Source organism: Triturus cristatus, chromosome 3_1 (assembly GCF_964204655.1).
Source record: "Triturus cristatus chromosome 3_1, aTriCri1.1, whole genome shotgun sequence".
NCBI lineage: Eukaryota > Metazoa > Chordata > Amphibia > Caudata > Salamandridae > Triturus > Triturus cristatus.
The window spans coordinates 965283472-965305013 of record NC_140583.1 but is presented as its reverse complement, the minus strand read 5'-3'; the positions used below and the strand labels follow the sequence as shown (position 1 = coordinate 965305013).

General features: G+C 43.7%; 1 protein-coding gene across 3 annotated transcripts in view; it reads left to right on the top strand.

Moving 5' to 3' along the window:
* The window catches only part of MBD5 (methyl-CpG binding domain protein 5), a 375507-nt gene that overhangs the window by 113244 nt on the left and 240721 nt on the right, over window positions 1–21542 (top strand). For all 3 annotated transcript variants that reach the window (XM_085645611.1, XM_085645612.1, XM_085645613.1), the window contains one exon: window positions 16007–16109. In XM_085645611.1, the coding sequence (XP_085501737.1) occupies window positions 16007–16109 (103 nt within the window). The remainder of the gene's footprint in view (window positions 1–16006; window positions 16110–21542) is intronic.

Genomic DNA, 21542 nt, shown 5'->3' with positions numbered 1-21542 from the left:
AATCACCCGGTAACGGAGAGCAACCCTTGTCCAAGGGGTTGCTCCTCAACATTCCCCCTCCCCCAAGAAAAATTCCTTGTGGCCTATAGGCTACTAAAATACAAAACAAAATGTAAAATGATCTGCCCCTATGGGGCAGAAACAGGCAACAGAAATGCACCCAAAGGGGAGCGGCCCTTCCATAAGGGGCCGCTCCCCATCATGATGAAATTGATATAAAAAAAATCCCTGGTGTCTAGTGAGCATTCCTGCTGCACAATCGCGCCCCATGCACGATTTAGCAGCAGGAATTCTCCAAAGAGATATCGGTGGAAAGGAAAACCCTTTCCTTTCCCCCAGTGCCTCTTTTTAAAAAAAAAAAAAGAAAAACCCTCCCCGAGGAGAAACTTACTTTTCTCCTAGACGCTCTGGAAGCAAATGGCTTCCAGCTTGTACGATATCTGACGTTGGCACGCAGTGCGCACTGACATCAATAGATGACGTGGAGGGTCTGGGGGGTGACAGGAAGGGCGGCCCTTGGTGGAAGCGCCAGCGCTTCCCCCGTGGGTGGGTGCTAGGACTATGGCGTCGGGCAGCTCCCAGCCGCCCTGGCACATGCAAGGGGCTAAAGTGCTATGAAATAATTGTTATTGCATTTATGAAACATTACCTGAGACGATCCTAGGATTCGTTTATGAGTAATACTTTAACTTCTTTCTTGAAAGAAGCAGTTGAGGAATTCAGTCTGGTTTCAGGGGGCAGAGTTGCAAATACTCAGGCGATCCCGAAGAAAGCTTTGTTGTAGGATTTCTCTGTGGTTTCAGCAGTAAGGTGCTGGAGTTTCCTGACGGTCTACTGCACCGGAAAGTTTCAACTTCTGAGCAAGGTATCTCAGGATATTGAAGTGTTGGGCTTTATGGGTCATGCAGGCAATTTTTAGTTTAATTCTTGCTTCATGAGGGAGCTAGTTGAGCGGTTTGAAATCGGGAGTTATGTGGTTGTTTCTTTTTGATCCCATGATGAGTCTTGCAGCAGAGTTAAGCGAGGCACTTAGAGGAGCCGTTATTGATCTGGGCAGGCCACAGAGGGTTGCACTTCCATAGTCTAACCTAGGAATTATTAGGGCTTCCACTGCAGATTTGAAGTAATTGGGAAGGAAGGGTTTTAATTTTCTCAAGATGTTCATATGGAGGTTCGCTCCTTAGTTGAAGGCGCTGATGTGCTTTTGCATTTTAAGTTTCTTGTGCAGAGTAATTCCCAGTGATCTTGCCGAATCAAAAATTGTTGCAGGCAGTTGAGGGCTGTTAGTTGAATCAACCATTTCTCAATGGTGGGTGACCGATTGGGTGGAGAAATTAGAAGGAATTATGTTCTGAGAGTGTTTTATTTGAGGTGGTTGTCTGCCGCCAGCTTTGGGTTTTTCATAGAATTAAATTGAGGGATATGATTTGTTCCGCGGAGGAGACTTTCAGGTACAGTGGGGTGTTGTCAGCGTACATGTGATAGTGGATGTTGAAGGAGAGTTGGTGAGAGGAAACTTCCTAACAAATAAATCTCCCAAGATGGCCACCAGAGACAAAAGAGCCCAAATGCAGCACAAATATCACCCAGATGTAGCCCAATGACAGAAGTGTGCAAAACACTTATTTTTTTATGTATTTGCAGTTTTATATAGTGCAGACTTGTCAGGTATTGGAGTGCTGTACATGAGCATTGGTTACATCACACAAGATCAAATTCCTTTTGGTTGTAGACATGGGGGGATTAAGTGATTTGACCAGAATCACAGAATGTTGAGCTGAAGCAGAAACTCCAACCTGGTTCCCCAGTTGCAAAGTCTGCAGCTCTGGAAGTAACACCACATCCTCTCCCCTAGGTGCAACATTTAATCAAGTGGTCAACTGGATGAAAAAACGTAATGATTACAAATGATTTAAAAGTTCTTTGTCGCTATTTCAAAACTCAGAAAATATGTCTTTTTTAGAGCACGAACCATAATTTTGATGCAAATAAGACCCTCTCATATATGTAATTTCTAAAGGAAATACTCAAGGTATTACAGTTTTGATTACATCAAGATGACGTCAGGCGTTCCACACTTTTGTAATAAATATAGAATGTTTGCAATCTAGTTGTTCATTGGGATACTGTTGAGAGGCAGAGGCCAGGGGCACGGACTCTGAAAATTGAAGGCAGGTAAGAGAGTGCAGATGCAACAATTTGACCACCCTGGGCAGGCAGGAAGGGCAGTGGCAGCACAACAGACTATGGAGGGCAGTGGAAAGGGGGGCTGGGGCAACAAACCAACAATACAGGACTGGCAAGAGAGGCTGTGGCAATATAATAGACCATTGTGGGCAGAAGGAAGAGGCAGTGGTAGTACAACCATACATGCCAACAGACCCGTTTCAGCCAGGAAACGTCCAATGTTTTTAAGCTCAAATGGGCTTTATTTGATCTGTCTCCTGTCTACAATCTCCTCTTTTTCAATGCAACTCAAAGGGGAAAATCAATACCCCAGTTTTTTTCAAAATCTTCCTCTTACCAAGTTCAAAATGTTCGCAAGTATGGTACATTGGATCATGGTAGGCACATGGACTCGGATAACAGAGGACCGGAGGGACATGGAGAGGTGCACCAAACTGATCCTACAGGGCAGGCACCAGGGTTTGCAGCAGCACAATACACCACACAGCGCATGCGGGATGGGAGTGCATCACAAGAATCCATAGAAAGCAATAGGGAGGGGACAGGACCATGCACATGGACAACAGAGAACAGAGGGGAAAGAGGCAATGGTAGCTAGCTGACCATAATGGACAGACAGGAGAGAAAGCTGCAGCATAACAGACCATAAAGGGCAGGAGGGACGGATCAGGGGCATTACAATGGAACAGACAAGCCAGGAGGGAGGGAATAGGGGTCTGCACATGGAAACAGAGGGCTGGGGGCAAGGGGGCAGGGCAGGAGCAGCAAGATGACCATGGAGGTCAGGCAGGATGGGCACTAGAAACAAGACACACCATGGAGAGCAACAATGAGACTATGATGGCATACACACAGACCATGGAGGGAAGGCGGGAGGGGGTCAGGGGCAGCTAGCTGACCACACAGGGAAGGTGGGAGGGGCCATGGCATCACAGAAGACCATGCATGGCAAGCGGGAGGGTTAGTGGCAGCACAATGACTATGATGGGCAAGAAGGTGGGTGCAGGGGCCATGCACAAAGGACCATGGAGGATAGAAGGGAGGGTCAGGACCTGGGCACAGACAAGAGAGTTCAGGGGAAGGGGGCCTTACACCACACCGCGCGGGGCAAGCAGGAGGAGCAGTTGCAGCACAACAGACCAGGGAGGGCAGAAGGGTGTGGCAGTAAAATGGACCATGGAGGACAGGAGGAAGGGGATAGGGGCATGGCATGTGGACAGGCAGGGTGGAGGTGGCAGGGACAGGTTACAGTCATCTGACAATGCTAGGCAGGTGGGAGTGGAGTGGCAGCTCAACAGAACACTCAGAGTACATAGGAGTGGCAGGTCCTTGGAACATGGTGGGCAAAAAGGATGGAGCAGGGACATGCACAAAGACATCGGAGGGCAGGGGGAAGGAGAATAGGGGCAGCAAGCTAAGCACAGAGGCTAAGCAGGAGGTCAATGATGGGCCATAGAATTGGGCAATGGAGGGCAGGAGGAGTGGACTGGTACATCATGCTAAATGGAGGGCAGTGGCAGCACATCCGACCATGCATGGCAGGAGGGAGGAGGCTAGTCCATGGATTCAGACAACAGAGGATAGGGAGGAGGTGGATGGGGCAGCAAGCTAACTGTTCAGAGAAGGTGGGTATTAGGAACTTTATTGTTTTTAAAATGTGTGTCTGTGCGAACTACTTAAAATATGAACAAGTATGCAGCATAATCTCACTTTTATTCAGGAAGAAGAGGACGTTTGTGACTGTGACTCCGGGCTCACTTGGCAGAAACACCCCCTGACCCTCCACCCCCCATCGCAAAATGTAATGCCCGTGAAAAGGGTAGGTGGACGCAGTGTTATATAGAACATAGTCCTGAGAGCACGATTAAAAATGAAAACTAGATATAGTATATGGTATAAACTATGCACCAAAAAGTGTGATATAAGATGAACCGGGGCGTGAAATATAATATGCAATACATTGTGCGCAATGACAGATTCATTGGAGAGCGCGAGATAGCACAGGCACTAGCGCGTGCTATGCGATATGCGCCTTGGAGTGTAATATGCACAGGGCATTGTTGTGTAACCTAACTAGTCTCTAAAGTTGTAATATAAAATATGTGCTGGGGAGTGTAACGTTGCATATGCACTGTGACAAAGATATGGATCCCAGATTGTATGGCATAGCGCTGTGCGTTATAACATAGGCATCGAGGAAGGCACGTTAGATGGGGCAATATAACCCGTGCGAAGGCAAGTGTGGCATGACATATTCACGGGGTGGTGTTACAGTGCACATGGGCTAGAGAGTGTCATAGCATACGCACTAGCTAGTGGAATACAACCAGAGGTGTGAGGCACTCGGAAGGCACTGGTGGGTGTAACAGCATTGAGCTCAGCCAGGAGCACGCTGTGACTCTCAAGTGAGGTTTGTCTCCTTTCCAGAGAGTAAAATAAAAAGTATTACACATCCGGCGGTGGATGTGTATTTTATTAACCGTGAGGGGGGTTTCTTGCATAGTTTGGTCGAATTTTTGTTGAATCCCCTTTGAATGGCTTGGTGTGCGTGTATATTAAATGTGCCCATCAATAGCTACCCATGTTTGTATAAATAAACGACAAGGGTGTCTTCTTGGAGAGTACCCACCGGCGGGGGCACCGGGATTAGGCACGGTAGGGCGTCAGACACGTCAGAGCTTCACTAGCGGTGTAAATACATTCCATGTGGATTCATTCTATGCCTAGTCGCTTTTTAATGAATATCACTCAAATCGTCATGGTGATAGGTACGTACGGTTTGTCCAGCATGTCCTAGGTGTTTCTATGAATATATTTTTGTTAAAATTAATAAAAAAACAAAGGCCGGCCCGGGGGATGGGGTCCCCGGGGCCATAAGTGGCCTGAGGAGGGGGGCAACGCAGAGCCCTCCTAAAGAATTTTGTTTAAAAAAAGGCCATGACCCGGGGGTTGGGGTCCCCGGGGCCGATTAAGGCCTTGGGAGGGCCAAATTAATTTTTTTTCAAGATAAAAAATTAGGGTGCAGGCCCTGGGGGATGGGTCCCCAGGGCCAGTAAATTAGAAAAAGAAGGGGGGCCACAAAGCCCTCCTTCTTAAAAAAATAAAATAAATAAAAGACCGGCATCGCGCCGGAGGCCACGCCCCCTCCTTGCAGCACTCTGCAAACGCGCCCCCTGGCCAGTTGTAAGTTGGGGAATTAATTCCCCTTCAATACTGAGGGTCCCTGAGGGCCAACTAGCCCAACAGGTATCTCCAGTATGCGCCAGGGAGCTGCGTTGCAGACAGGTGTTCAGAGGCCACGCCCCTTTTTACACCTCTATGCAACGCAGCTCTGTGGCGCTTACTGGAGGTACCTAGTGGGCTAGTTTGACCCTAGGGGCCCTTAGGATTCAAGGGGACTTAATCTCTCAACTTAGAACGGCCACAGGGCGCGTTTACACAGTGGTGAAAGGAGGGGAAGGGGCCTGAGGTGACGTGTGCAAACACGCCCTATGGCGTGTTTTAAGTTGGGGAAATAATTCCCTTTCAATCCTCAGGGACCCTGAGGGCTAACTAGCCCAACAGGTGCTTCCAGTAAGCGCCACTGCTCTGAGTTGCAGAAAGGTGGTGCAGGCCGTGCCCCTTTTTACACCTCTCTGCAATGGCTCTTACTGGACGTACCTGGTGGGTTATTTTGCCCCTAGGGATCCTCAGGATTCAAGGGGACTTAATCTCCCAACTTAAAAAACGGCCACAGGGCGTGTTTACACAGTATGGAAGGGAGGGGACGGGGCCTGAGGTGATGTGTGCAAACACGCCCTATGGCGTGTTTTAAGGTGGGGAAATAATTCCCCTTCAATCCTGAGGGTCCCTGGGGGCTAACTTGCCCACCAGGTGCTTCCAGTAAGCGCCACTGAGCTGCGTTGCAGAGAGGTGATCCAGGCCGTGCCACTTTTTACACCTCTCTGCAACGCAGCTCTGTGGCGCTTACTGGAGGTACCTAGTGGGCTAGTTTGACCCTAGGGATCCTCAGGATTCAAATGAACTTAATCTCCCAACTAACAAGCATTTGCAATGCAAAAGGTCTCGCATTAGGAAAGTTTGAGCTTTTTGTATTGTAAATTGACTAAATTTTTTATTTATGTGTTGGTATTGAAAATATTGAAATTACTAGCTTTCTCATGTACAATGTCAATAGTTTTAACTGTTGCAAATGTGACACCTATGGCATTTGTAATGCAATATGTGTTGTATTTACGTGACTTAAATGTATTGATATTACAAATAACAATGGCTTTTAATTTTTGACAATAATTAATACTTAAATAAAAGTTAATGTAAATTATAATGGCAATCGCTTAAACTTTTGTTAATAACTCTTGTGAAGATTATGTTTAGTGTATTTAATTGCGCCTAAAATCCAAGAACAGAAGTTAAATATTATCATTTTTTTGTGCCATTTGTAATAAAGCCTAAATATTGAGAAAACATATTAAAGCCAGTTGTTGTTGAATGGTTGTACAGATTGATACTGTGGTGGTGGTGAGTGATGTTGTGGTGGTGTCGAGTGATGCTGTGGCGTTAATTGATGCTGTGGTAGCGCATAGTGATGCCCTTGAGTGATGCTGTGGTGGTGCGATAGATAGAGAGAGTGCAATAGTCCGATAGATAGATAGATAGAAAGATAGATAGAAAGATAGATATGATAGATAGATAAGATAGATAGATTAGATAGATAGATTAGATAGATAGATAAGATAGATAGATAAGATAGAGAGTGAGGGCGATAGTGTATTTATGTAGAATATAATTATGTGGCACTGAGTGGTTTTGTGTGGAGTGTATGTTGATTTTAGTGGCGTGTAATTATGTGGCATTGAGTGTTATTTTGAGTGTATTTTGCATTGTTTGCATTGTAATTAATTGGCACTGAGTGTTATTTGGAGTGCATGTAGCATTGAGTGTAGTGTAATTATGTGGTGTGTAATTATGTGGCGCTGAGTGGTATTTGAAGTGTATGTGGCATTGAGCGCTGTGTAATTATGTGGTGTGTAACTATGTGGCACTGATTGTTTTTTGGAGTGTCTGTTGTATTGAGTGCATTGTAGTTATGTGGCATGTAATTATGTGGCTCTGAGTGGCATTCGGAGTGTATGTTGCCTTGCCTTGTATTTCTATGGTTCCTTAAACCCTTAGAGGCAATTCTTTTATTTTAACTAAAAGGATGGTAGTTAACTGGTGTTCACGGCAGGATGGTCGTTAAATGGTGGCTATGGAGAAGCTGTATGCTGAAAGGCAAAGAGAACACGCATGAAATTAAAAGCGAGGATGAAAATGGAATGAGTGTGGCAGGATGTTAGTTAAATGGTGGTTACGGGTAAGCTGAGTGCTGAAAGGCAAAGAGAACACGGGCCAAAGCTGGAAGAAAACACGAAATGCGGAGGCATGTGTGTGTGGCAAACACTGGTGGGGCTCAGAGCATTCTGTTGCTGCCATGATGCCTGTGTGTGTGAGCAGTGGGGCTGTGTGTGTTAAGTGCCTAAAGTTGCAAGAAAATATATGGTTATTTAAATCCTTAGACGCAGAATTAATGGAGCTAATGTTATTGACCTTAGAAGGATGAAAAGGGAATGAGCGCCGCATATGTTAACTTTGTAAGCGCAGAAAGCGTGCAGGGCAAACTTATTATTTTGGTTGTTTGAGACTCAGATCTGGGCAAAGCTGCAAGAAAACACGGAGGGGGGAGGTCGGGCTGTGTGCTGAAAGGCAAAGAGAACACAGGCATGTAAGTGAAATCGATGGATGGCAATGCGTCCGTGAGACTAGCCCTGTGGTGGGGGAGGGACAGTTGTGAGAGGCGCCATGAGGAAACAATCTCTCGGCATGCTGTGGCGGGGGAGCGCATTCCAGGCGGGGGAGCGGACCCTTTGAAGTATGATGCCGAGGCTGTGGCTACACGTGCACGTGCCAGTGGGCTGAAGCGCTTCCCCAAACGGATTGCATGGCGGCACGATGCACGTGATTGTGCGCGTGCTCGCCATGCAATCCACTTTTGGGAGCACTTTGAAATGCCCCTCTTACTAGAGTCTCGCATAGCGATTGCGTAAACTCAATAGTTAGGCGAGACCTAAAAACAGCCACAGGGCGTGTTTAAACAGTGGTGAGGGGACGGGGCCTGAGTTAACGTGTGCAAACAAGCCCTGTGGCGCGTTTTAAGTTGGGGAAATAATTCCCCTTCAATCCTGAGGGACCCTGGGGCCCAACTAGCCCACCAGGTGCTTCCAGTAAGCGCCACTGCGCTGCGTTGCAGAGAGGTGGTCTAGGCCGTGCCCCTTTTTACATCTCTCTGCAACGCAGCTCTGTGGCGCTTACTGGAGGTACCTAGTGGTCAAGTTGGACCCTAGGGACCCTCAGGATTCAAGGGGACTTAATCTCCAAACTTAAAACGGCCACAGGGCGTGTTTACACAGTGGGGAAGTGAGGGGACGGGGCCTGAGGTGACGTGTGCAAACACGCCCTGTGGCCCGTTTTAAGAGGTAGTTTTAATCCCCTGCCCTATTATATACTAGGGGCTTACAGAGGAGGTCATGCTGATCACAGGGGGACCCCAATGCATAGTGTTCCCTAGTGTTTGTAGGTGTTTTCACTGTATTCTGAGTGTCTTTTAACATAGCACTGGCTCTAGAACTGGTTAGTCAGACTCAGTTCCCACCAGTATCCGTCTGAAAAAGTTGAGGGTACAGGATGATTTTGCAACAAGGCTTCTTTCTGCTCTTCTGTTTGTTCTCTCTTCACGTTATCCTTCTTCCTGCACTTTTCTTCGTCTTTGAGGACTCCTGTTGCTTCTTTCTGCATTTCTTTTTTTTCTTTCTGTGCGTTTTTTCTTCTTTCTTCACATGTCCTGTCTCTGTAGGCATAGTTAGAAATTGGCATTTAAAAAACCTTTGAAATTCACTGAAAAAACCATAGGTTTCAGGCACGTTATAGTTAGGAATTAGCATTTAAAAAACCTTAGAAATTCACAGACAAAACCATAGGTTTCAGGGGCGTTATAGTTAGCTGGTCTTTTCACTCGTACAAAACCATTGATATTCCCCCGTTATAGTTAGTTCAGCTAACTATAACTCGCGCGCCCGCAATGCACTGCTGATGACGTCACATATTGCATCACCCATGACATGGTCAGTGACATCACTCATGACATCACTGACAACATCTCAAATGACATCACTGATGACATCATCCTTGTGATAGAGTGGCAGACCTCCTCTCCCCCCTAACCCTTGATACACACATTCAAAAATAGAAACTAAAATTTTCAAAACAATGGACATACCAATATCAGTTACAACAACCTTTCAGTAATTCTAAGATCCACATACACATTCACTCATTCACCAACAGTCCTATACAGTCACTCATACATGTACTCACTCATCATATGTACTCATACACCTATACATCCTGTTACACAACGCCACTCATCCATAGTTACTCACACACATAGTCACTCATGCTAATAAAGAATCAAACATCCATTTACTTGCATATACAGTTATACACACACCACCACACTTACTTATACAGAAACTTACACATACGTAGTCTTTTAAACAATCACTTATAGAAACACATACTTATTCATACAGGAACTCTTTCAATCTCTCACTCTCACATATACTCACCTATATACACCAATAGTCACATATACTAGTTTAAAACATATGTAGTTACTCATAAAGACACTATTGAGATAGTCATTCACTCACTAACACACTCATCCACCCATATAGTCCTGCACACATGCTGTCTTCAACACATACAAACAGTGAGTCACTCATTCATGCACCTATGCACTACGTAATACCCCCCACCGAAAAATACAGACACTCAGACACTCATACTGATACTCAAAAAAACAACTAATAACCTATATAGACACTCCTGTAGCTACTCACCAACCCATGCAGCCCCTTATACACAAAGTGAGAGACTGATACAGATATTTACATATTTAAACATTACTCACTAAGCCATGTATTCACTAAGATACACTTAATCTGTCAGTTATACAATCAATTTTTCAAAAACAAATCATCCATTTAGACACTTGTATACCCATTTATTCTTCCATCGACCTTGAGATATACATATATAAAACATATGTAATTTTCAGAAAAACACACATTCACTGGATGATGTCATCAGTGATGTTATTAGAGATGTCATCAGTGATGTCATGAGTGATGTCACTGACCATGTCATGAGTGATGTAATATGTGACGTCCTCAGCAGTGCATTGCGGGCGCGCGAGTTATAGTTAGCTGAACTAACTATAACTGGGGAATATCAATGGTTTTGTACGAGTGAAAAGTCCAGCTAACTATAACGCCCCTGAAACCTATGGTTTCTTCAGTGTGTATATATATATATATTATCTACTGGCGGTCGCCAGTAGATAGTTATAGTTAGGATCGTGCTTCCATAGGAAATCCGCAACATTCTATTTTGAATAACTTTGGCGCCGATTGACGAATCCTCGCGAAATTTTCAAAATAGGTGTGGCGCTCCGCTCCGCCCCTGAAAGTCTCGGGGGGGATTCGTCAAGCGGGGGCTGAGAAAAAGGGGGGGGTCCCAAAACGCGTTTTCCCCATGCATTTTTCCATAGGACCTTTAGACACAGCTACAGCCCGAACGGCTGAACAGAATTACTTGAAATTTGGCAGAGGTAGTCCTCAGGTCAGGGATGTGCCTTTTGCAGGTCTGGTGTAAATCTGTTCAGTATTTCCTGAGAAAATAGCATTTAAATCAATATATATATCTATAGGCGCGCTCAGAGCGCGTACGTTAAGCTTACCGTACGCGCACGCTGCCGTGCGCGAGCTTTATTCTGATTGGTGGTTACATGACTGTAAACATTCGAATCGGTCAAAATCAGGAAGTGTCGGCCGCCATTTTGTGTTTTCACACTGATAAACAAAGGTGGAGAACGTGAAAAGGGGGCAACGAAGAGAGTTGCAGACCCCCTAGCGTTTGTCAGGGGGTCCAAGAAGGACCCAAAAGTATGAAAAATACATTTTATATTTTTTTTTCAAAATCGCGGGGTGCGCGTACGGTAAGCTTACCGTACGCGCACGGCAGAAAAAAATCATTAAAAAAAAAATATATATATATATATATATTACCTACTGGCGGTCGCCAGTAGGTAGTTATAGTTAGGACCCTGTTTCCATAGGAAATCCGCAACATTCTATTTGGAATAACTTTGGCGCCGGTCGACGAATCCTCGCGAAATTTTCAAAATAGGTGGGGCGCTACGCTCCGCTCCTACCCTGAAAGTCTCGGGGGGGATTCGTCAAGCGGGGGCTGAGAAAAAAGGGGGGTCCCAAAACGCGTTTTTCCCATGCATTTTTCCATAGGACCTTTAGACACAGCTACAGCCCGAACGGCTGAACAGAGTTACTTGAAATTTGGCAGAGAGGTAGTCCTCAGGTCAAGGAAGTGCCTTTTGTAGGTCTGGTGTTAATCTGTTCAGTAGTTCCTGAGAAAATAGCATTTAAATCAATATATATATCTGTGGCAGCTTACGGTGCGCTTACCGTGCGCTTACGGTAAGCTTACCGTACGCGTACGGTGACGTGCGCGAGCGCGATTCTGATTGGCTGTGAGATCTTAGTAAACATTCGAATCGGTCAAAACCAGGAAGCGGCGGCCGCCATTTTCTCTCTCGCGCTCTGAGGGGGGGGAGGAAAAACAAAGGGAAAAAACATGTAAAGGGGCTGTTTAGACAGCTCATAACCACCTAGCCTTGATGAAGGTGTCCCCAAAGAACCCCCAAGGGCAAAAAGTCAAAAAAAAATTTTTTCGAAAAATCGCCGATTACGCTTACCGTACGGAAAAAAATAATAAAAAAAACAATTATCCACACTCTCTCCACCCCGTGTACAAATGGTGCCCGAAGGACACCATTTGTGCATGGCCTATATATTATGAATGAAAAAGTAAAAGTTTACCTTGCACGACGAAGCGCATAATATGCCCTCCATGTGCGCACGGTGCGCGAAGCGCATCGTGCGTACATGGCCCATCCAGCGTAACGTGTGCACGCGGTGCACGTAGCGCACTGCGTGCCCACCGTGCGTGCACGGTACTAACTGCGTAAAGTGGGCGCGCGGTGCGCGAAGTGCACCGCGTGCTCACTGTGCGCGCACGGTGCGCGAAGCGCACCGTGCGCGCACGGAATGAACTGCGTTAAGTGGGCGCGCACGCCACGAATGGCGTAAAGTAACTTGGCATTTAAAAAACCGTACAAATTCACTGAAAAAACCATAGGTTTCACACACGTTATAGTTAGGAATTAGCATTTAAAAAACCTTGCAAATTCACTGAAAAAACCATAGGTTTCACACATGTTATAGTTAGCTGGACATTTTACTGATAAAAAACCTATGAAATTCCCCCGTTATAGTTAGTGCAGGCAACTATAACTCACGTAACCGCAATCCTCTGCTGATGACATGTGTCTTTATGAAAAAAAAATATTTGTAATATATGTATAGCTAAAATTTAATGGAAGAAGACATGGGCAAATAAGTGTCTAAATACAGTATTAGCATCAGCAGAGGATTGCGGTTGCGTGAGTTATAGTTGCCTGCACTAACTATAACGGGGGAATTTCATAGGTTTTTTATCAGTAAAATGTCCAGCTAACTATAACATGTGTGAAACCTATGGTTTTTTCAGTGAATATATATATATATATATATATATATATATATATATATATATATATATATATATATATATATATATATATACATACACATATTACCTACTGGCGGTCGCCAGTAGGTAGTTATAGTTAGGACCCTGTTTCCATAGGAAAACCGCAACATTCTATTTTGAATAACTTTGGCGCCGGTCGACGAATCCTCGCCAAATTTTCAAAATAGGTGGGGCGCTACGCTCCGCTCCTACCCTGAAAGTCTCGGGGGGATTCGTCAAGCGGGGGCTGAGATAAAAGGGGGGTCCCAAAACGCGTTTTTCCCATGCATTTTTCCATAGGACCTTTAGACACAGCTACAGCCCGAACGGCTGAACAGAGTTCCTTGAAATTTGGCAGAGAGGTAGTCTACAGGTCAAGGAAGTGCCTTTTGTAGGTTTGGTGTAAATCTGTTCAGTAGATTCTGAGAAAATAGCCTTTAAATCAATATATATATCTGAGCCAGCTTACGGTGCGCTTACGGTGCACTTACCGTACGCGTACGGTGACGTGCGCGAGCGCGATTCTGATTGGCTGTTCGATCTAAGTAAACATTCGAATCGGTCGAAACCAGGAAGCGGCGGCCGCCATTTTCTCTCTCGCACTCTGAGGGGGGCAGCAAAAACAAAGACAAAAAACATCTAAAGGGGCAGTATATTCAGTTCTTAACCACCCAGCATCGATATAGGTGTCCCCAAACAACCCCCAAGGCCCAAAAAATTTTTTTATTTTTTTTTCGAAAAATCGCCGATTACGCTTACCGTACGCGTACGGTTAAAATTGTTAAAAAAAAAAAAAATTATCCACACTATCCCCACCCCGTGTGCAAATGGTGCCCGAAGGGCACCATTTGTGCATTGCATGTATAATCGTTGAAAGTATAAATGAATACCATTCACAACGAAGCGCATAATATGTCCCCCATGTGCGCACGGTGCGCGAAGCGCATCGTGCGTACATGGCCCATCCCGCGTAACGTGGGCACGCGGTGCGCGCAGGGCACCGCGTGACCACCGTGCGTGCACGGCACTAACTGCGTAAAGTGCTCCGAGCGCACCGTGCGCGCACGGAACGAACTGCGTTAACTGGGCGCGCACGCCACGAATGGCGTAAAGTAACTTAGCATTTAAAAAACCGTACAAATTCACTGAAAAAACCATAGGTTTCACACACGTTATAGTTAGGAATTAGCATTTAAAAAACCTTGCAAATTCACTGAAAAAACCATAGGTTTCACACAAGTTATAGTTAGCTGTACATTTCACTCGTAAAAAACCAATGAAATTCCCCCGTTATAGTTAGTGCAGGCAACTATAACTCACGCGACCGCAATCCTCTGCTGATGACATATGTGTCTTTATGAAAAAAAAATATTTGTAATATATGTATAGCTAAAATTTAATGGAAGAAGACATGGGCAAATAAGTGTCTAAATACAGTATTAGCATCAGCAGAAGATTGCGGTTGCGTGAGTTATAGTTGCCTGCACTAACTATAACGGGGGAATTTCATTGGTTTTTTACGAGTGAAATGTACAGCTAACTATAACTTGTGTGAAACCTATGGTTTTTTCAGTGAATATATATATATATATATATATATATATATATTCACTTAAAAAACCATAGGTTTCACACAAGTTATAGTTAGAAATTAGCATTTAAAAAACCTTGCAAATTCACTTAAAAAACCATAGGTTTCACACATGTTATAGTTAGCTGGACATTTCCCTCGTAAAAAACCAATGAAATTCCCCCGTTATAGTTAGTGCAGGCAACTATAACTCACGCAACCGCAATCCTCTGCTGATGACGTCAGATATTACATCACTGATTAAATATGTGTCTTTCTGAAAAATAAATATTTGTAATATATGTATAGCTAAAGATTAATGGAAGAAGACATGGGTAAATAGGTGTCTAAATACAGTGATGTAATATCTGCCGTCATCAGCAGAGGATTGCGGTCTCGTGAGTTATAGTTGCCTGCACTAACTATAACGGGGGAATTTCATTGGTTTTTTACGAGGGAAATGTCCAGCTAACTATAACTTGTGTGAAAACTATGTTTTTTTAAGTGAATATATATGGATATATATATATATTTTATATATATATATATATATATATATAATATATATGGTTTGGCTCACTGGTTAGAGGCGGCAGACCCGTAAGCAGAGAATCGACCAGGGTTCAATTCCCGACGCGGCAGGGTTGTGGACCAGGGTCAAAACGGACTCGATAATTCTCGCCTCGGTACCTACTCTACCCAGGAACACACTCGGCAACTCTGGGCATTAAGCTTGCCTCATCTCTACAACGGCCCCCCACAGACGCAGGGGATGCCTGGTTTCACCTTGGAGATACCCAGAAAGGGACCATCTCACAGGGATAGCCAGGACGGGTTCCCCAGCGGTCTATAGCGCCGGGACACTTCCGAGTAAATTAAAATAACATATATAGAGATATAGATATAATTTTTTTTTTTTTTTTTAAATCCAGCCAGCATGACACAGTTGAAGGGGCATTCAGAAGGTTTGAGACAAATGAGGTGCATGCCCTCTCTTGTAAGCCCCTGGCCTTTTACATAATTCCAGATAAGTAGAAAAGGACAAACTGCATAAGTAGATTTGTTTTATATTGTTCTGCCTACCGCATTCGAATATACCTGGACTACATTCACGTTGTAATGGTCTCAGCATGTTTCTGCATTGACATGTTTCCCATTTGCTGGACGTTTGCTTATTTTTGTATGACGTGATGGTGGTTTGAGTAATTGATTTACTAACCGTTAGAAGAATTGTTTAATGACTTGTAATTTGCAGTTTCCTTACCTTGAAAATTAGAAAAAGTCACCAGTTAAAGGTTATTTTGGTGGATATGCATTGGCAACAGTGTCATGTCTGTTTTTGCTAATATGACTAAGCAGCTTCCAAATGTGTAAAACAAATATTTAGAATTTCTAAAGGTAAAATTGAAAGGAAACATTTTTGTAATATGTTGAATTACTCCAAGTATTTTAAAACAATGTATTCTTTGTAAATAATTGAGTACTGATATTTTGTTTCCTTTTTAGTCCCAGTGGTTCTTTGTTGTCCTGCTTAGATCAGGTTAAAACCTACCTACTTTCAGATGGAACTTGCAAATGTGGCTTGGAATGTCCGCTTATTCTTCCTAAGGTAAAGTATTATCAGTGCTAATTCACTGTTTTAACATTGTATGTTAGTAAGGGGAGTACATTTTATAATTTGCTATTTTGAAAGCTAAAATGTCTGTATGTGTTGATCCACTGCTTTCTCTGTTCTCGTTGGAAAGTCAATAATGTGGATATTTGTAAAAGTATAGTTATGTAGCACTCCCCTCCATTATGCATTTCTTCCACGCTTATGAGCACACCTGCGAGGATAAAAAACCTTTATCACTAGCTGTGCACCAATGGAGGACTCTAGATTCTACTTTTGCTGTTTTACTTCTAATTTTGTTGTGCCTGCTCCCTCATCAAAATGTACTGATGCATATTAAAAAAAATAAAAGACAAAAAAATAGCTTAGTGTTCTGAATCTGGCCTACCCAAGTCCATTATGAAAAACTGTCGGATTGCAAACTCTATTAGAGTTTAAAATTGTCCTGTAACGGTTTAGAGAGGTCTGTAATGTGAAGTCTGTTTTTTCATGCTCTGGATTTTCTTTGCAGCTGCTTGCTTCGTGGGTCAGCATCTAAATCCTGGCCTCAAATGTACTCTCCCTCCCTGCCTGACGTGCTGAAAGGCTGTAGGTGGCCTCCTTTGAAAATACTTTTATTTTAGGATGGACCCCTCACAGACATTATTTAGTACTCGACCACTGGAGACCTGCACTTGTGTAAAAGCTACGCTCTGCCAGGCATGGTGGCATCGTTTGCGCATTGCATATTAGCAAGTTTATCCCGTTGGTAATAAATGGTTTATTCTCTCTAGATGGATTTTAAAATTCCTGTAATTGAGGAAAGGCACCCATACTAAAAGAAAAGAAAGGGTATTTAGAATCTACACGATTTTCAGGCTCCATCTAGGTCATCCTGGGTCTTGTTTACAAAGGAACTTCAGCAGGGTTTTTACTTAGTCCCTTGCAGAGAGCCTGACTGATAATTCATACCTATGCTTCCTGTACATAATGTCTGATAGATTGAATCCTTAAAATATGATTCCATTTCAGTCCTATATCTTTCAGGGGTAAATCGCTAGCAACCCATATCCCCCTCCCCTCATCAGAAACATGATTAACTCACCCTTAAAGGCCTTCTGGTGTAACTAAAATGAGAGATATGGCCCCCATTCTCACTTGATGTCAAAGTTGAAGTAGAATGTGAGATTGCAGCAGCATCGATGTGCTGTTTCGGTAACCTCCCTTCCCCAGTATTTCAGGCCCTCTGCTGCCATGCAGCCACACAGCTCTTTGCAAGAAATTACCCTAGTGGTCATGTGGGGCTGTAAATCACAGCAGCTACAGTTGTGATTCATAGGTGTTACCATGACACTGTGGAGATGGTGGACCTTGGACTTTACCTGTTATTTCACACTCTTAGTCAAAAGGTGCAGTGACAATGGAAAGATTGGATCGCTGGTTAAATGCTGCTCACCCCAGCTCTTTGCAGGTTCTGGTATAGTGCTGATGCAAAAGGAAGAGGAGAGCCATCTGAGGTGAGAAAGGAAGAGAAAATGTGAATGCAATAGCCTTTCTACATGATATATTCTTTACCCTACTCATGAATGCTGTTCAGCACCAGACTGGCCATAGCGGGCACCGGCCATTTTTGTTCGAGCCGGCCATTTTTGTAGCATGGCTGCAATATCGGTCCCCGTAACAAAAGCAGCTGCAGTGTTTTCTACTTGTACATCCACATGCCCCCCTCCCCCCTTAATATTCCTAAATAATCTTTTTTTTTCTTTTTTGCCATTTCTTGATTACATCACACTGTGCTTTCTTCTTTTCCACTGCTGTTCTTTGCATTGTCTCCCACTAATAAGGTGTGCAGATATACCATTTGAGAATGTATCACTTGAAGTGTTGTCCTGTTTTGAAACCTGTTAATTGTCGTGTTTTTGTGCTTTCTGATGCATTGTGCAGTAATGTTGCAGTCCAGATGAAGTATTTACATTGCTTGATTTACTTTGTGAATTGTAAACAGTTTCCCGCTGTGTTTGCCCAAGGTTCGTAGACACACCCCAGCCTTTTACATTTCTAGTCATGAAAATCCTTCAAATCCTCTTTTAAGACAGCATTTGGACCCCCCAAATGTTACTGAGTAACTTGCTCTGGTTTAAAGGTCAGGAGGCCTTTCAAAGACTTTCCTGGATAACTATGTTGGATATTGTAATAGACTATTACTCTAAATGGCCAGAGATTATGTTAATAGCTGAAACCAATGGCAACAAGGTCATTAAATTCCTGAAGGATGTCTTTCTTTGTGAGGATTTCCCCAGGTGCTTATATCAGATAATTGGGCTTGAGTTTATGAATGAGGAGGTCAAAGGATTCCTGATGGCTGGGAATATACAGCACCTACAAACAGCTTTATATCGTCCCCTAAGCCAATGTCGAGTTGAACGAATAATTTATGTCTTGGTTCAGGGTGTATGCTGGGCAGTTGCGAACAGATATATTGTGAGTACGGCAGTTCGCACCATGCTGTGGTTCAACTGTACCAGCCCACATTCCTCAACCAAGAGGTCTCAGTTTAAGATGTTGAGGGGAAGGATTCCTTCAACGGATGTCTGCCCTGGTTGGATGGGCAGGCTGGTCATGCAAGATGTGTCTTTGAGAGAGTGATGCATTGGTGAGGGCTAAAGTAGCCAAAGACAAACAGCAAGAAGTTTATGACAAGTGCAAAGGTGTACACTGACATGAATTTAGGTTGGTGACCTGGTTTGTATAAGAAAAGGTGGGTTTGTTAGGAAAGGGAAGGGGAAGTATGGTGACCCGGTGGTTATTGACACGGTCAATGGTAATGCCATCTGTGTTAATGGTCGTCATTTGTGGAATGCTGAAAGAATGGACTGGTGGAACATTCTCGCCAAGCACCAGGTCTCTGTCCCAATTTGAGCACAAGCCAAATGGAAGGAAAATAAGGTGGTTTCCAGCACCTTCGCAGAAGTGTTCACCTCAGAAGGTTGCCTGTTCATTACAGATAATTTGTGGAGTCACCTAATCTGGAATTGGTTCCCGGCAACTTCCCAGAAGTGTTCACACTAGAAGTTTGCTAATTCGTTACAGATAATTTGTTTTGTCACCTGACTTTCACTCACAACAGACACTTGTTCGTTAGTACCAAGTCTTAATATCATTTTGAACAGCCCCAGGTGAAACCACTCCAAAATGCAAATCCCATTGATTGCTTAATAGATTTTTCCAAAAATCTTCCTCCCACCAAACAACATAATGTGTTCACAAAAACAAGAAAGATCAATCCTCCTCCCTTCGTAAGACATTGGGGCGCTTTCAGGGGGCTCTAATCTCTTACCTGGCCACAATTCATCTGATAACTCCTGAGTGACCATTGTTATTCTGGCACCTGAATTGACCAGGGACTTATCACTTTATCTCCAACAGTGATATCTGCATAAGGATCAACATAGACCGAGGGGCCCCCATGGTCACATCACTGTTTCTTACTAACATAACCATATCCCTGAGTTCCTTCTTTACACTACTAAGATATCTCTGTCTTTCCATCTAAAACATCTGTGACTACATTTGCAATTCTTTCATTCTAATTCTTTTGCCCTTGACAAACTTTAGGCAAATGGCACATTTTGCCACGCTTTCGACAAAATACATTCCTGGCTGGGCATGCTATTCCCCCTTTGTTATGTAAAGGATAAACACTCCTCAAACACATCTGGAATTGATTGAAAAAAACTCTAATCTGTATGGCCTCTTATTTTGAGCTCTTACTTTCTATGGCTTTTTTCACTGCCTTATGTTGAACCACAGTCGCTATCTAATTTCTTAATAGACAGTTGGAAAATTTCAATGCTCTTAACAACTCGTAAAATCTCTTCTAAGGATTAGTTAGCCAAAGATAACAGCTGGATAGATCTATCTGACCAACGTCCAATTAACTGGTCGCGCACCAATTGGTCTGTAAAATATTCACATTTGCACTCAGCCACCAATCTCTTCAACGCAGACACAAAGGTATCAACATTTTCACCTACTAGTTCACGTCCATTATTACCTGCTTAAGCGTTTCATCAAGCAACAGCTCCCCCCTCCATTCATCGTTGGAGTGAGCACTCATCTCTTTTATGTCCACAGAATTAATCAAACATTTTTCCTCCCGATTCTTCACTCTCCTCATCTGTCGCTGAACGAGCGGGAAATCTGGAGAGTCTGCTCCTGACATTTTTCGCACCCTGTAAATGCACAGCATCAAAATGAAATTCGAGCAATTTGATTGGATAGCTGGCAATGTGTGGATTATGATCTTTAACCTTCTCCCCACTCAGAATTGACCCCAATTGCTTTTGATGTCAAATTTAGTTCCTCACGCATATGGTTGAAATTTCGGATTAGCCTCCAACAATTCTTTGCTTGCTGTGTTTTCACCCCTTCACCACCACTCTGCCTATTGCTGGAAGAATTAAGGATTCCCTCACCCGAAATTTGGCTTTAGTTGCGCCTCTGCTGCCAGAGCCCCTGCAGCTACACTCTTACATGGAAAACAGCTAGAGCTCGAGCACTCTGCCCCTAAAAAACGAAGCCCTGACAAAGTTCCTTTCGGAACGAAACGCGTTGGCTGATGTCCAAATTTTAAAGTAAAAAATAAAGAATATATTTTGTAATACATCTGGAATTATCTGACTTCATTCTGGTGCACCGTCCTTCCATTTTTGATTTTTTTTTCAGTCGTTGAAAATTTTTACTCTTAGATTCCTGGATTCATAACTGATAGTGTGTTGAGTGCTGCTCTCCTTTTGAGTAAGTGCTGCACATAGCCCACACTTGCTAGCATCGACGGTTATACAACATATCAAATTTGAGTTGAATGGTTTCAATATTTTTTTTACTCAGAAGCTGTTTTTTCACCCACGCAAAGGATCGTTGACAAGAGCCATCCCAAACAAAAGTCTCAAATGCAGCTGATAACAATCACAAGGGGAGGTGTGCGCGTCACTTTATTACCCCATGTTCATTCTGGTACCATGCTGAATCAATCTTTAAGGTGTGCCTTTCACTGCTTAACACTTTCTAAATATTGGAGACAGGCTGGTTCGGTTATATGGTGTATAATCGGGTGATACGCTCATTTACTCTCTAAGGTGCATGTGTCACCGCCTAGCATTATAGCGTACAGAACTGCACATCTATGAATGCTTCCCGTGTGTTTTCACGCGTGTGTGGACTGGACGATGCCACGCAACTCACTGGGGCTCAAGATTTTCATAACACTCTGCTTTGCCTTCACTGCTTGTTGGATGAGGAGAAGACTGGTATGGGACATGCGATGTGTGGGCACAGCCGACACTAGCCTAGGTGACCTCCCATTGTCCCCAAAAAGGAAGTATGTAATAGCGAGACAGTAGACTGCTGGGATGAAGAAGACTGCAAGGAACGACTTTTATTTGCAGAATA